Source organism: Mirounga angustirostris, unplaced genomic scaffold, assembly GCF_029215605.1.
Source record: "Mirounga angustirostris isolate CCGP_5_RB_7025 unplaced genomic scaffold, mMirAng1.0.hap1 SCAF_11, whole genome shotgun sequence".
NCBI lineage: Eukaryota > Metazoa > Chordata > Mammalia > Carnivora > Phocidae > Mirounga > Mirounga angustirostris.
Window position 1 is genome coordinate 107,817,811 of NW_026991719.1, and position 16,867 is coordinate 107,834,677.

A 16,867-nucleotide genomic window follows, 5' to 3' on the forward strand; every position below is an offset into this window, starting at 1 on the left:
TTCTCCAAGTCTGTCAGTTGCCTATTAACTTTGCTTATTATAACATAACATAGAAGGGTAGAGGGTTTTTTTTTTTTTTTGATGTGGTCAAATTCATCAATCATTTACTATTTGTGTTGTTTGTGACTTATTCAAGAAATCCTTTCCTACCTTGATACCATATATTATTCTAAATGTCTTTTAAAATGCAAAAAATTTTAAAAACATTTAGTTATTAAATCCATCTGGAATTTATTTATGTATATGATGCAATGTAGGAAACCAATTTTATTTGTTCCTGTGTAAACAAGCAAATATTCTTATGCCATTTATTAAATAATTCATCCTTTCCTCTCATGATCTACAATGCCAGTTCCGTCATATATCAAGGTTACTTATTTTCTCAGATTTGTGTCTGAGTCTGTTTGCCTCCCTCTACACAAATACTACACTTTTTTGATTACTCTAGTTGTCTAAGTCTTGATATCTATAGGATAAGTCTTCCCTATTTGTGCTTATTTATAATTGTCTTGAATATTCTTGGTCCTTTAATTTTTCATATGAATTTTAGAATAAGCTTGTTAAGTTCCCTTAAAAATCCTTTTGCAACTTTGTTTGGAATTTCATTGAACTTATAGATTAATTTTTGGGACTGTGGACATCTTTAATTTAATGAGTTTTCCTATGTGTAAAATGATATTTATCTCCCTTTATTAAAGTCTTTTATGTCCTTCAACAGTGCTTACAATATTTTCCATAAGGATCATGGGCATCTTTTGTTAGATTTATACTTAGTTACTTAATAGTGTTGCTTGTTGTTGCAAATGGTAGCTTTATTTTAACTAGCTTTATTGAGGTATAATTTATAAACAATAAAATTCACCAATTATAATGTGATGAGTCTTGACAAATGAATACAGTTGTGTAATTGTCACATGCAAGATGTAGAACACTTCTACCACTCCAGAAAGTTTCCTCATGCCCCTTGAAATGAGTCTTTTCCACCCACACTGGGTCCTTGGCAACCACTGATATGTATCTGGTCACAATAATATAACTTCTTCTAGAATTTCATATAGGTGGAATTGTATAGTATATAGTCTTTTTATGCTTTTTACTCAGCATAATGTTTTTGAAATTATCCATGTTTTTGTTTGTTTCAGTAGTTTCCTTTTTATTGCTGAGTAGTGTTCTTCTATATGGATATACCAGTTTGTTGATCCATTCACCAGCGCATGGCTGTTTCCAGGTCTTGGCTATAATAAAGAAAGCTATTATAAACATTCACATGACAAGTCTTTGTGTGACCATGTTTTCATTTCTCTTGGGCAAATTCCAAGGATGGAATTGCTGGATAATGTTGTAAATGTATGTTTTACTTCATAAAATATTGCCCATCTGTTTTATAAAGTGGCTATAGCATTTTGCATTCCCTCCAGCAATGTATGCAAGTTTTAGTAGTTGTCACACATCCTCAACAACACTTGACATTATAATTTTTTAAAATTTTAGCTAGTGAATGGTAACTTGTAAAAAATATACCTTCTAATTGTTTTTACTACTATATAGGACTTATTTTTAAGATTTATTTATTTGAGAGAGAATGAAAGCAGGCACGGGAGGGGCAGAGGGAAAGAAAACAAATCTCAAGCAGACTCCCTGCTGAGTGCAAAGTTCAGGGCTGGACTTTATGACCCTGAGATCATGACCTGAGCTGAAACCAAGAGTCAGACGTTAAACCGACTGAGCCACCCAGGTGCCCCAACTACTCTATAGGACTATTATCAATTTTTTAAAATTTAAATTCAATTAGCCAACATATAGTACATTAGTCTCAGATAGTATTCAACAATTTATCAGTTGCGTATAACACCCAGTGCTCATCACATCATATTATTAGTTTTTAAAAAACATCTTCTATGCAGCAACCTTGATTAACTCCCTAAATAGTTAAAATAATTTGTCTGAAAATTCTCTTTTGTTCTCTGTGTAGTCAGATAGCCCATGAATAATGACACTTTCTTCCTTTCCAATGCTTAAATCTATTTCTATTCCTTGTCTTATGGAATTGACAATGATCTTTCCAATGCAATGTTAAATGGTAATTTGGAGAGGTGGTATCCTCATATTGTTCATGGCTCTGATGAAAATGTTTCTAAAGTTTCTGCATTAAGTATACTGTTTATTGTAGGTTTTGGTAGATGTCCTTTGTCAGATTAAACTTCCCTCTATTCTTGATTTGTTTAGAGGGTTTTTTTTGTCCATAGAGAGATGCTGAATTTAATTTTTTAAATCCACTGAGATGAGTACATATTGTTTTTCTTTGATCAGCTTAGTAGTGACTTGTGTAATGGATTTTCTAAAATTAGACTATCCCCTAATTCCTAAAATTAAGCCCATTTGATTATATTGTACTTTTTTTATACATTTGTTGAGTTCAGTTAACTGGTATTTTAATTAGGACTTTTGAGACTTATCAAAAGTGAGATTGGGGTATAATTTTTCATCTTTCTAACAAGCTTGCCTGGCTTTGGTATCAAGGTTTTACTAAATTCATAAAATGAATTGGGAAACTTTTCTTCTTTTTCTGTTCTCCAGAATATTTTATATAATGTAGAGATTGTCTGTTCTTTAGTAGTTTGATAAAACTTACCTAAAATATGGGATTGGTGCCTTTGATGGCAGAGATGTTGGTTTCTGATTGAATTTATTCAATGTCTAGTGGCCTACTCATATTTTCAATTTCTTCTTGAATAAAATTGTTGATTTGTATTTTTCTATAGAATTGTCCATGTCATCAGAGTTTTCACATTGATTGGCATACAATATTATATAGCATACTCTTATTATTTTAAAAATATGAATATTTATTTAGTAATGCCCCCATTTTCATTGCTAATAATGGTTATTCAGGTCTTGATTCTTTTTTCACTTATTTAATCTTATCAGAGTATTGCCTATTTGTTAAGCTTTTTAAAAAATTAGGTTTTGGTTTTATTAAGCATTTTAAATTTTTGTTTCCTATTTTATTAATTTTTCTTTTGATATTTATTTCCTTTCTTATACTTTCTTCTGGCTTGCTTCTTGGTTCTTTTCTAACTTTTTGAATTGAATTCTTAATCTATTAATATTCAGTTATTTTGTTTCATATCACACACATTGTGTCGCATCAGTTGAATATCACATCAGTTACACTCTACATTTTAATATGTCATTCAGTAATAATTGTCTGTAGTTAATTTTTTTCTTTATTCCATTTAGAAGAAATTTTTGTCCAAATACATAGAGTTTTTCAAAATAATGCTGCAGTAAACATGGAGGTGCGTATATCTTTTCAAATTAGTGTTTTCATTTTCTTTGGGTTAGTGAAATTATTGGATCATATGGCATTTTTTTTTTTGAGAGAGAGAAAAAGAGAGAGAGGAGGGGCAGAGGGAGAAGGAGAGAGAGAATCTTAAGCAGGCTCCATGTCCAGTGCAGGGCTCAATCATGAGCCAAAATCAAGAGTCAGACGCTTAACCGACTGAGCAATGAAGGCAACCCTGGATCATATGGTATTTCCATTTCTAATTTTGAGGGGAAACTCCATACTGTTTTTCACAGTGGCTGTACCAATTTACATTCCCACCAACAATGCACAAGTGTTCCTTTTTCTGTACATCCGCTTTTTGGATATTTTTTATTAACTTTTATTGCATCTTTATAAGAATGTTATTAATTTGATATTGCTTATTTGGAATTTATTGAGACTTCCTTTGGTACTTTACTTGTGTTCTAGTTTTGTAAATGTGATTGAAAATAATGTATATCCTGTATTTTGGGGTCCAGGATTAGATATGTATTGTATATATATATTAACTCAAAGTTCCTAATTGTGCTGTTTAATATTATATTTTCTTACATATCTGCTTTATCAGTTTCTGAGAGGGGTATGTTAAAATTTCCTCTCTAGTAGTAAAGATTTGTCACATTTCTTCTTCTGTCACATTGCTTCATCTTTCAGAGCCTCATTTTCTTCATCTGTAAAATGAAATGAGAAATTGTGGGTAAAACAATAGATACTGGGATTGTAGTCACTCAATCAGCCAAAGGTGCTCTTCCTTGGTCATTATACATATTATTAGTAAATCCAAGCCCTACCCTCAAGATGGCTTAGTTTTGGAGGGTGAGGCATATCAGCCAAAATAAAGCCCAAGCAAGAAATACTACATCAAGTTGACTAGGTTGTATTACCTAGGCAGGACCAGTGATAATTAGGAGTCATCCTATTCACCAAGAAAAGCAGTTGCTTCTAGAATGAGCATGTCTTAGGAGCTTTCTTCAATTTATCTAAGGGAGAATGGTTTGGGGGTAGAGTGAGCAATAATAGAACAAGGCAGGGGCCAGACCTCAGAATCTTTGTTTTAGCTAAGTGGGGCTCTAGGGCCCTAGAGCCTCATGAAGTTGAAGAACACATTGCTACTGGTAAAATATTTAAAAATTCTAGACACTGCCAAGGGACATTTTCTTAAAATATGTTTCCAGAGGTTTTGGTACTTTTCCTATGAGAAATGGTATTTTCTGAGCAAGAGACTGTTGGAAAAGCTCTCTTTCTCCTTCCTGGGTCTAGTTTCAGGGAAGACTCCTAAGAAGAAACCAGATGATATGGTGACCCTCCACTCCCACCTGTACACTTTCTGAAAGAAAGAGATGGCAAGACTTTTCAGGATATTTTCTTTCTTTCTTTCCTGCTTAAATACTTTCTTCTCTCCTTCTCTCTCTCCCTCCCTCACTCCCTTCCTTCCTGCTTGCCTGAGTTCCTTATTTTTCTTTCCGTTGTGCCTCAGATATGTTATGTGGGAACTCAATCTAAACAAAATGTGTTGCTATTCACTCAGTTCAGTGTTCATCGCACAGTGTCTTGATGTCATAGTGCACATGACAAATCTAGGATTTAAGTAAAGTGAAATGATCACCCTGATGCAGACTGGTAAAATAGTTAAACACACAGGCTCTGGATTCAGTCTTGAGTTTGAAATTCTGACTCTACCCCATATTGGCTGTGTATGTGTAACTGAGCACATCGCCACTTCTCTGATACTCCTTTTCCTCCTGTATAAAATCAGGATAAAATTAGGTTGTTGAACCCATAGAATGTGCAACACTAAGAGTGAACCTTCATGTAAACTATGGCTTTTGGATTATGATGTGTTGATATAGATTCTACAATTGTAACAACTGTACCTCTCTGTGGGTGGATGTTGGCAATGTGGAATATGTATATAGGGGCAGAGAGAATATGGGAACCTTCTGTACCTTCCCCTAAGTTTTGCTATGAACCTAAAACTGCTCTAAAAACAAAGTCTTAATTTAAAAAAAATTTTAAATCAGGTTGTTGTGATGACTAAATGAGATAATCAGAGGATCTATCATAGTGTCTGGCATTTAGTAGGCCCACAATAAATGCTAGCTCCCTACTTCTCTCTTAAAATCATATCTAGTTAACTCTGTCCTGCTTTGAGCTCCACACAAATCCTCTAATGTACATTTATTTTTCATGGCTCACTATTACTGGGAAGGACAAATATAGATGTGATCCATTACCTTAAGGAATTTTAATTTAGCTAAGAATACAACACACATACACATACATCAAATCAACAGAAAGCAATGGATTTACAAATGTTGAGTTATAATGCTGGGGGCAGAGGCATAGGAAAAGGTCAGACTAGAAGTAAATATTGGAGAGGAGATAGAATATTGATAAAGGAAAGGGGATGGATTACTAACACACCTCTGGACTTTTCAGAGGGTTCAAAAGTAGACATACATGCCCATGGAAAAGCCCAAAGATGCAGTACACACAAATCCATTATTCTTCCCATAAACAACATTTATTGAATGCCAACTTGGTCCCAGGTACTAGGTTACATATTTCTGAGACACCTCGGTTTTCCCCTCCAAGGCATACAATCTAGTAGAGGAGGCAAGATATGGTTGTAAGAAAAGTGGAATAGAATAAGGCAGTATAGGAGTATAGGATGATTGTATGCTGCAATCATTGGTCCTAAAATTCCAAGGAAGGAGTAAACACTTTTTTTTTTAAAGATTTTATTTATTTATTTGACAGAGAGAGAGATAGCGAGAGCAGGAACACAAGCAGTTGGAGTGGGAGAGCGAGAAGCAGGCTTCCTGCCGAGCAGGGAGCCCGATGTGGGACTCGATCCCAGGACCCTGGGATCATGACCTGAGCCGAAGGCAGATGCTTAACGACTGAGCCACCCAGGCACCCCAGGAGTAAACACTTTTGATTAGAAATATGAGGAGGAGGATTCTTCACTGATGAAAAGTAAGGGACTTGTAAATGAGGAAAGTTGTAAGTGCAAAGGGGAGGATATGAGATGCAGGGAAGGGAAGAGGAGCTGTAAAAGATAAGGTCTGAGAGGTAAGATTTTAACTGTGGAGGCCTTGTAAGTTAAGGGATTTGGACTTTATTCTGAGGACAATTAAGAGCTATTGAAGAGTTTAAAGTAGAACAGTGATGTGGTCAGACTTCTGTTTAGAATAATCATAAGGCAGCAGAGTGGAGAATAAACCAGTCAGGAACAAGCCTGGAGGCAGTAAGACCAGTTAGAAGGATACTGCCATTGTCCAGGCAAATGATAAAATAGAGAAAATCCTGCTCTAGGACAGAGGAATTCCCAATACGGTGTTAACATGCAAAATCCTCCTCTATGTCTGGCTGCCTTTAGACTTGAAGTGACTTCACTAGGTCACACTTGTTTAGATCTTACCCAAACTAACTTGAACATAAGTTTTCAGTCAGGAAATAGTCCCTTGATGACCCCTTGTGACCAAGGACTCAAAATTTGTTCATTGTCTAGCCAATCTGAGGAATGTGAACTGTAGACAGAGAACAGAGTAAAGTTTTATAGAGGTCTTAACCTCCATAAAATATGACTTTTACCACAACTCTTAACAACCATATGCTCAAAGCCATCTTGGGTCAATTAGGGAAATCAGAGCTCTGTTTGAAATTTACCCACCTATGGTGGTAAGTGATTGATTAGATATTAGTAAGACCTTCAAAGAAGGTATACAAGCCCTACCCAACCATCTCCCCATTTCCTTAATATCTTTTGTGTTTACCCAACTATTTCCCCATTTCATCAATATCTTTTGCTTCTAACTGCCCATTCTTCCAAACCAGCCCTCTAAGCATCTAGATTGTTCTGTCTTAGTCTTTGATTCCCAGTTCTCCTCATTCCCTTCATTACTCAGCCATTCCTACCACTCCTCACTCTTTATAGACTTTATTCAAACTACCCATCTCTTTCTAGATGCTCTCTTATGAACCAAATACATCCTGCTTCCATTGACTTGAGTCCCAGCTTCACAACTTACATTTCTTGGTGCTTGTTGATAGGCATCCTAGTAATCCAGGAGGTGGGATAGCAAAGTGGAAAAACATAAACTCTTTGGACCAGCAGGCCTGATTCAAATCCTGTATTCACCATTCATTAGCTGTGTGACCTTGAGTGGGTTACTTAACCATTTTTAATTAATTAATATTTAATACTGTAATTAAATATTAAAATTATCCATAAAAGGGGAGCAACAATTGTACCTACATTACAGAGTTCTTGGGAGGATTATGAAATAACTGATTTAGCATTTAGCACATAGAAAAAACTCAATAAATGTCAATTTAAATAAAAAGTCATAATTCAGTTCCTTTTTGGGTGGGATCTTCTGTCTTCCCTAAATGAGTTGGAAGCTGCCAAAAGATAAATAGCCATAGCTTTCTTCCTTGTGATTTGTCTCCACCCTGCATCTGGTATAGGGCTCTATATGCAATAGGCATTCAATTAATTTAGTGACTTGATTAGACATGATCCAAAGCCAGAAGTAGAAAATTGGCTATGGGAAAGAGAATAGGTCTTAGGGGGCTAAATCTATTAAAAATTTTAGGGACCAGATTTACCAGAAAGGGAAAAAAATTCAAAACCCTGGACTCAAGATAAAGAGAGAGGGTGGCATCTTGGGGCACCTGGGGAGCTCAGTAGGCTAAGCGTCTGACTCTTGGTTTGGCTCAGATCATGATCTTATGGGTTGTGAGATCGAGTCCCAAGTCAGGCTCCAGCTCAGCAGGGAGTCTGCTTGAAGATTTTCTCCCTCTGCCCCTCCCTTACTCGCTCACACACATGCTCTTTCTCCCAAATAAATAAATAAATCTTTAAAAGAGAGAGAGAGGCATCTTGCCTTTAGTGAAACAGTGTAATGTAATAGAAAGGGAGTTTCAGAGTCAAACAGTGCCGAATTGAAATTCAAGTTCCACTGCATACAAGCTATGTGACCTTGGGCAAATAACCAAAGCTCTCAGGGTCTCAGATTCCTCATCTATAAAATGAAGATAATAATACTTGACTTCCAGAGTTATGAAGAGGATTCAAGGCATAATCTATTTAAAATTCCTAGAATAATGCCTGGGACATGGTGAGTGGCCAAATATATGTCACCTCCCTCTCCTCTTTACTACCCTTTCTTTACTGCATTTGACAACATGGAAATCTGGGTGTGGGGAGGGAGAATTGTGAGGCCTTCTTGAGAATATCTCCAAATGTTTCCTTTACATCTTTATTCCTCAGACTGTAGATCATGGGGTTAAGCATGGGGATGACCACTGTGTAGAATACAGAGACCAGCCTGTCTCTGCCTAGTAAGTACTCAGAGGATGGGTGCAAGTAAATGAATGCCATGGTCCCATAGTATAGGCTGACAGCAGTCAGGTGGGAAGCTCAGTGGAGAATGTCTTGTGTTTTCCCTGGGCTGAGGGGATTCTGATGATAGCCAAGAAGACACATGCATAAGAGACTAGGACAATTATCAGGGACACAGACACATTAAAGCCACCACAGGCAAAGAGGAGAAGTTGGAGGATCTGTGTGTCAGAGCAAGAGAGTTTGAAAAGGGGAGGGATATCACAGAAATAGTGAGTGATGACATGGGATTTACAGAAGGTCAGATAAAAGGTTGTGCTCATGAGGAGCACCATGTTCATTAGGCCCACTGCATAGCTGGCAGCCACCAGCTGCCAGCAGAACCTTGGAGACATGATGACATGGTAGAGCAGAGGGTTGCAGATGGCCACATAGCGGTCATAGGCCATGGAAGCCAGGAGGAAGAACTCAGTGACAGCAAAGATCACAAAGCAGCTTGTCTGTACCACACAACCAGAGAAGGAGATTGTTTGGCAACCAGAGAAAAACCCCATCAACATTTTTGGAACTGTGACTGAAGAATAACAGAAGTCAATAAAAGATAGGTTGCTGAGGAAGAAATCCATGGGAGTGTGGAGTCGAGGGCTGAACACAATAATGGCAAGGAGGCCCAGGTTTCCCAGCATTGGGATTGCATAGATTAGGAAGAAGAGGGCAAAGAATATAGGCTGAAGCTGTGGATCATCAGTGATGCCCTCGAGGAAGAATTCACTCAACTTGCTGCCGTTGCCTGCACCCGTTGGGCCACTACAGGTCTGCAAAGGGAACATGCATGACAATAGTGAGACGTGTACCGCTCAAGTCCTTAAACAGAAACAAGCGGAGTCTGGCCCTGGCTACCTAGGACATAACATACTGGTGTGTCACCTATGGCCTCATTCTGGCTTACTCATTTCTGCCATCCTCTAACCTATTGGATATAAGGTTTAAAGGCATGAGGATGGAATCTGGAGCCTGAAGAATGGGTCTGAATCTCAGTCTTGCCACTATTGTCTCTGTGGTCTTGGGCTAGTATCTTAACCTGAGCCTTCTCTGTAAATGGGGATAAAACGCCAATCTTCTAAGACTGGTTGTAAAAACTAAAGGTGATGGTGGATGTATGTACAATGTCTAGCAAGGCATGAGAAGAGTAGGTACTTAATGAATTCTAATTTCCTTCCTCCTTCTACACCCTTCTTTTTAACACAGAACCTGTTCTCAGTCAAAGCTTAACCTGAGCATAAAGTCCAGGACAGAAATCTTAGATACGGGAGCAACTCTAGAAATTTATTAGTTTTTTCATTATCAGTTGTGTGTTTGAGGAACAGCAGGGGATGACTAGAAGGGGAATATCAAACAATATAATATAGAGGTAAGAGGGCTCTAGGGTCAATTATATGTGCGTTAGAATCCAATTCTATGACATGCTAGCTGTGTGACCTTGGGTTTAACCTATCTGAGACTCAGTGTCCTTATCTTTAAGACAAGAGTACCAAATATTTCTTATGTCATTAATTTACTGTGAAGATTAAATAAGATAATTCATGTAAAGCACCTAGCACACAATAAGCATGTGGTAAATATTAACTATTATTATGATTGGGGGAATCTCCTGGTAGGTCTGTTCAAAGGACACACAAGCCTCTTTTAGAGTGTCCCACTTGCCCCCTGCAAAGTATCCCTTCCTAACTGAGCTCCTGTTACTGATCATTGTGTTGTAATTCTCCAGTGTGTATGTTGCAGCAGCAAAAAAGGTAAGAGTTGCTACTTTTATCTAAGATTTAAAGATGGAGAAACCCAGAAACCAGGGCCTCTAAAGGGAAAGCAATTTGCCCATAGTTTCCCAGAGATTTGGTGTAAGTGCTAGAACTGGGACCCAGGTGTCCTGTCTACAGTATTCCTCCCACTTGGGAGAGATAACAGCTTCTGACCCCTCCTTTTTCAAAAACATGGCATCCATGTCCTTATCAGAACATAGGGGGCTACTTCGCCAATAGCTCTTTGAGAAATCAGAATGTTTAATTCTTCTTAGGGCCATTTCTATCTTTTCTCTTAATCAGGGAGATTGCCAGTGTCTAGCTGTATATTTTTTCAGTTGAGATATTTATTATTTATTTATTTATTTATTTATTTAATGTTCCGTTAGCCAGCATATAGTACATCATAAGTTGATGTAGTGTTCAACAATTCATTAGTTGCATATAACACCCAGTGCTCATCACAACACGTGCCCTCCTTAATACCCATCACCCGGTTACCCCATACCTCACCCCCTTCTATTCTGTAACCCTCAGTTTGTCTAACTGTATATTATTTTAATATTGTTTTTCCTGTTAAGAGCTGGGATAGTGAAGGACAATATATAGCATTGCACAGAGGATTTACATCATTAAATTTAGAGTCAGAACACTTGGGTTTGAATTCTGATTCTGTACTGTTTTAGCTCTAGAGGCTTCAGCAAGTCCTTTCTGAGTCATAGGATTTTTATCTATAAAATGGGAACAATAACACTTGCTTTTCTGATCTCACAGGATTGCTGCAAAGATCCAATGAAAGTATGTAGGAAAATACTTGTAAAGTGTGAATATAGTCAGGGTCAATACTCAGAAAGCATGTAATGGGAAAATCAAATCAAATTTTAAAAACTTGTATGACAATTTTTAAATTGCTCCTCTGGAGCCTGCTCCTCCCTAAAAGCTGCCCTGGCACCTGCCAGTCCACCTTGGTTTTCACAACATTGACCTCCATCTTCTTGTGGGCTCCAAGTCAGACCCTGAAAGAGAAAACTAGATTAGCCTCTGACAAATTGTAAGTAAATGTCTGATGCCCTTCTGCCACTCTCAGGCTGTGGCTGCCTGCTTATAACTGGTGTTCCACTAGAGTCACCTTTATGGCCATCTTTGGGAACTGAAGTTTCCACAATATATAGTACTGGTTGTTAAGTTTTTATATTAATACAATTTATATAATATTTTATATTATTATTTTAATATTATACTGACTATATTAATAGCTACCAATAATAAAGTACCTAATAAGTGCCACACATTATGCTGGATGATTAATATGAGTTATTTTACTTAATCTTCTTAACAACCCTAGGATAAAACTACTATTATCATTCCCATCTTACAAACCAGGCAACTGAGGCTGGGAGCACTCCAATGCTTTGCTCAAGATCTCATTGCTGGTTAAATGGCAGAATCTATATTTAAATATAGGTCTACAATATTCTAATGCTACTGTTGTATCCATTCTGTTTTTTCAAAATGTAGAGTCATACAATTAAAGATTATTAAAGTTTTTTCAAGGGATTTATAAGCCTATTCTTTGTTGTCATGCTAATCTTGGAAATAATCAAAATGATTTCTCTTAATTTTACAGATGATGAATCCAAGCTACAAAGAAGTTAGGTACATTGTTCTTGGGCATGCATGCATTTATTTATTCAACTAATACTCATTGGGTGCTTGGTGTGTTCCAGGCAATGTGATAGGCACTAGGGGTAATCTCATGGACTTTTCAATCTAAAGGAAGGGATGAACAGTAAACAAACAAATAAATTAAAAATTTTAATAAAATTATGAAGAAAATATACAAGCTAATGAAATAGAAAGAGTGCAGGGTTTGGAGGGGCAACATTAGGTAGAGTGGAAGGGAAAGCCTCTCTAAGGAGTTGACATTAAAATCTGGAATCTGAATGGAGTGGAGCTAGCCATACAAAGATCCAGAGTACACACACAGACACTTGGTGACATTGTCAGGAACAGAATCCAGTTCCCCTAAATTCTACCCAGGGCTGCTGTCTCCAATTGGAAGTAAGGTTAAGTAGAAGCTGACTAGGAATGACTAGATAAATGGGACATTCAAACTTTTATCTAGAAGCATCTCTGTCCTTTATCACCCACCTTTCTTCTTTGAATGTCTCTAGAAGTCACAAGTTTTCACCACTTTTCTGTTTCTGTACTCATCCAAAATGCTTCAGGCCAGCATCAGTTGTTGGGCTCTTTCCAGATGTTCCCTTAACAGGCACAGAAAAGCTCATGTGCCCACAACAGTAAAGCTTCTGGAACTAAGCTTCAAGTTATACTCCCTTCCCCAACTCCCCTTCCAAGCTTGGCCATTTCTATGTAATTGGCAGAATCATTAATATAGCAAAGTTTCTGCCTTCTTGACTGTTCTCCTGAGATGCTGAAAAAAGTAAGCCCCGGGGCTGAGCAGCTGTGATGTCCAAAATGGCCATTCCCAATGGGGTATTTTCACTGACTCATACTGAGAGTTTGGGGACCTGTAGTCCCCACTGAGATGCTTTGGGAACATTTGGAAGAGTTAAATTGACTATGAGATAGATTGTGTTATAAACTTTTTATGTAAAATACATTCTTAGTCATATTAAAAAGTCTTAGCCACAATTAAAATACCAGTTGTTTCCCCAAACATAAGGATTCTAGGAATTATGGATAAATGGCCAATACAGAAAATGGTAGTAAGAATGTATTTCTCATTTTATGATCTGTCATATCATCTTGTTTACTCAACCCTTTATCCTGATTATAAACTATAAATCACTTTTAAGCATCAACAAATTATTTAATTAGTTTTTATGTGGTGAATAAAGTCTCTGATTGCCATTCAGTGTTCTAATAAAATACTCTTGTACCTGAGATGTATGTTGTGGACAGCTGCCTTGTACCATACTTTTTCATTTTTTATTAAACCAGGCATGAGTTGTGAAAGACTTGTTTCTATGCATTTGTTTTATTTTTTCCATTCAATAAATGTTTATCAAACACCTGTCATGTCCTGTCATTGTGCTAGGAGCTAGAAATACAAAATCAATAGAAAATTAATAATATCCCTAGATAACATTCCATCCCCACCCCTAATACATCAAACATGTGAGTGTGCTCACATACATTCACACAGTCTCTCATTTAGAAAGCAAAAATAGCCTCAATCTCCTTTGGTGCTGGGTCATTAGCAGCTTTTATAGAAAATACTAAGTTATTATGTATTTTAAGGGCTAAAGCTGTTGATTTTAAACCAAAGAAGTTGTTTAAAAAGTAGACTTTATAAAGTCTTTTGTGGGCAGATGCATTTAATTCTGTTGCTTGGCTACGCAGAATTTTGTAGTGACTTTAAACAGAGAAATTATTCTCTTTTTTTCAAGTTAAATTGTGGTACATTAGGTGTTATTTGAACCAGTTTATGAGCTTCTGCTATGGCATGATGGGCTGACTCTATGTATTGTAGAACAATGTCCCCAAATTTAATTATCTTGGGGCACCATCACTGCATAGGATAAAATGAGCCATTTTGTTCATCATGACTGCAGCCTTTGCTGAAATGGAGGTTACAGGATAACAACTTAAAGGCTAACTCATTAATGCTCAGGGATAGATGAAGTATTGTGCCAGCAGACCAAACTGGTGCCCAAATGTTTTCATCTAGAGACCTGTATCTCTTTCCCTATGTTGTGATATATTAATGGGGATGTCTTTAGCCATTGTCACTGTCTGTAGACATTTGAATAATGTAGATGTAATGCCTGCTGGGCATTCATCCCTGTGCATTATTAATTTCTCAAACTCTAAAGATCTCTCAGTGACTAGAGCAAAATTCTGGTGATGCCATAAACTGTCTAATTTATAAGGATTTAAATGATGGCATCAGTGCAATCCCTGCTTTTCTTCTCATAGTTGTTTACTAGTGAGTACTGTGTCATCCCAAACTATTTGATGGGGGCACTGGAGTAAAATAGTCCTCCAAATTGTTAGGGCTGTGGATTTATGCCTAGCTGAAAGCATTCCCGTCTTCATAATGTTGAAACAGGTGACCTTTCTGACGTTAATTTGTTTCTCCATCTGTGCTATGCATTTTGAAAGGACGTGAGGAACAGGCTTGATGATACCCAAATGTGTTTCCCCCTTTTGTATTACTGTGCTTATGGCTTGATGGAGGAGTCACCTATCCTGGCGACAGATCCTGGGGAATGTTCTTTCACTGGTCTACAGTGAATGAAGGCAGAAGATCCATCTTCACGGAGCCTGGAATATGGTGAGTTTCACTATTCTCCTTGAAATGAGTGTTTGCCCCCACCTTAGTTATGATGTCATCCTGGCCATTTGCTGTCCCAAATGAAATTTTCTCTAACTTCTCCCTGGCTTCTGAATGTGTATTGTGTAGCTCAAAAGTTACAGTTTCATGCTACATATTTTTAAAAGAGTTATTGAGTCAGTCAGTATAAGGAAATGTGCTAAATTCAATCACAAAATTTTATGTTATTACAACAAGCCTATGAGGTAGGTACTATATTTATTTCTATTTTACAGATGAACAAAGTGAGGCTCAGAGAAAGTAAATACTCTTCTCAGAATCACAGAGATGATATGTAACTAATATTATCCAGGTCCTTCTGACTCTACAGTCTAGCAATCAATGCTCTTTCTGCCATAGCGCCTTGAAATCATCTTTTAAAAACCTATTTGCTAATCTACTCATCCTTTTACTTTAAATCTAATGGTTCTTAACATTAGTTGCACATTAAAATCACCTGGGAGCTTAAAAATGTATCATACCCTGATGCCATTCTCAGATTCTGATCTAACTGGTCTGAAGTGGGGCTTGGGCAATCATATTTTTAAAAAACTTCCCAAGTGACTGTAATGTATTACCAGAGTTGAAAACTACAAGTTTAGAACTTTGTGCTGTGTTCCTTCTCCTGTTTCCTGGTTATAAAGAGCATACTTAACCTTATTTGCCTGATTCTTCACAGGGTCTGAGAAAGACTTCCGAGATTTCACTCAATACAACAATCAGGGAGAGCTCTTTGCACAATGGTCAGGGACCGTTGCCTTTGGATCTTCACAATTGTTTCCTTATCTATAGAATCTCGACTGTCATTGAAACAGTGAACTGCGATCTTGGACGAATCCAAGGAATCTTATGACGGCATTTAAGGAGTGACTGTAGACACCATTTGCATCCCTTCCCCACCAGGAGATCTGGAGAGACAACATCCTTGATCATAATTCTCAAAGCTATGAAGTAGTTTTACTGAGGGGTGCTCTTTCTCTTTTATATGACAGACTTTTACTAAACACCTGTATGTTGCAGGAACTGTTAGTGGCTGTCAATTAGAGTGATACTTCCCTTAAAAAGGGCACTTGGAATTGTGTGGAAGATTTTTTGATTGTGAAAATAATTGTTAAGAAATACTGATATTAAGTCATAGGTAGTGAGGGATGCTAAATGTTCTATAATGCTTAAAAGAGTCTTGTGCAATTCTCATGGCAAGAATCTTCAAACTCCAAATACCAGCAGCACCTTTATTGAGAAATAATATATAATCCAGGTCTGAGATCCGACTTTTTGCCACTTCAATGACTGGCTATGATCACCATCATCCTGTTCCTGCTGAGACTTTTTAAAGGACTTGTTGGTCAATTTGTCGGACAGTCAATTTGTCAGTCAGCAACTATCAAGCCCTTACTGTACACTGAAGCTTTAACATACACTATGTAAAAGGAAAAGAAGACAATCTTTAACATCAGAAAGCTCACAATCTGGTTAGAGACAAAATATATACTTATGAATAAGATTAAGAACATTAACAACATGCTAACCAGTAAATACATCAAGCCAAAAGTAGGATGGCATAATGAAAAGAATATGATCTTCAGAGTCAGACAGAATTTGTTTCAAATTCTGTTCTCAAAGTTTAATTTTGTGTGATCTTGGGCATGGTACACATCTCTGAGTGTCAGTTTTCTATTCTGTAAACTGGGATTTTACCTTGCAGAGTTTAAATCAATATTACAAGTAATTGTCTATACAGCACTTGTAACATAGAAAGTGCTCAGTAAACAGCATTCTCTATCATCAAGAACATTATATAATAAGGGGCGCCTGGGTGGCTCAGTTGGTTAAGCGACTGTCTTCGGCTCAGGTCATGATCCCGGAGTCCTGGGATCAAGTCCCACATCAGGGTCCCTGCTAGGCAGGGAGTCTGTTTCTCCCTCTGACCCTCCCCCCTCTCATGCTCTCTCTCTAATAAATAAAATCTTAAAAAAAAAAGAACATTATATAATAAAAAGTATTTGAACAATATCATCAACCAACTGGAACTAATTGATATTAATAGAACATTC

General features: G+C 37.1%; 1 protein-coding gene across 1 annotated transcript; it reads right to left on the reverse strand.

The window, feature by feature from the left end:
- Window positions 1–8,743: 8,743 nt before the first annotated feature.
- LOC123847589 (olfactory receptor 5AP2-like) lies at window positions 8,744–9,508 on the reverse strand. The gene has a single exon (XM_045879444.2). The coding sequence runs from the start codon at window positions 9,506–9,508 to the stop codon at window positions 8,744–8,746; it is 765 nt and encodes a 254-aa protein (XP_045735400.2).
- Between the last annotated feature and the right edge of the window lie 7,359 nt (window positions 9,509–16,867).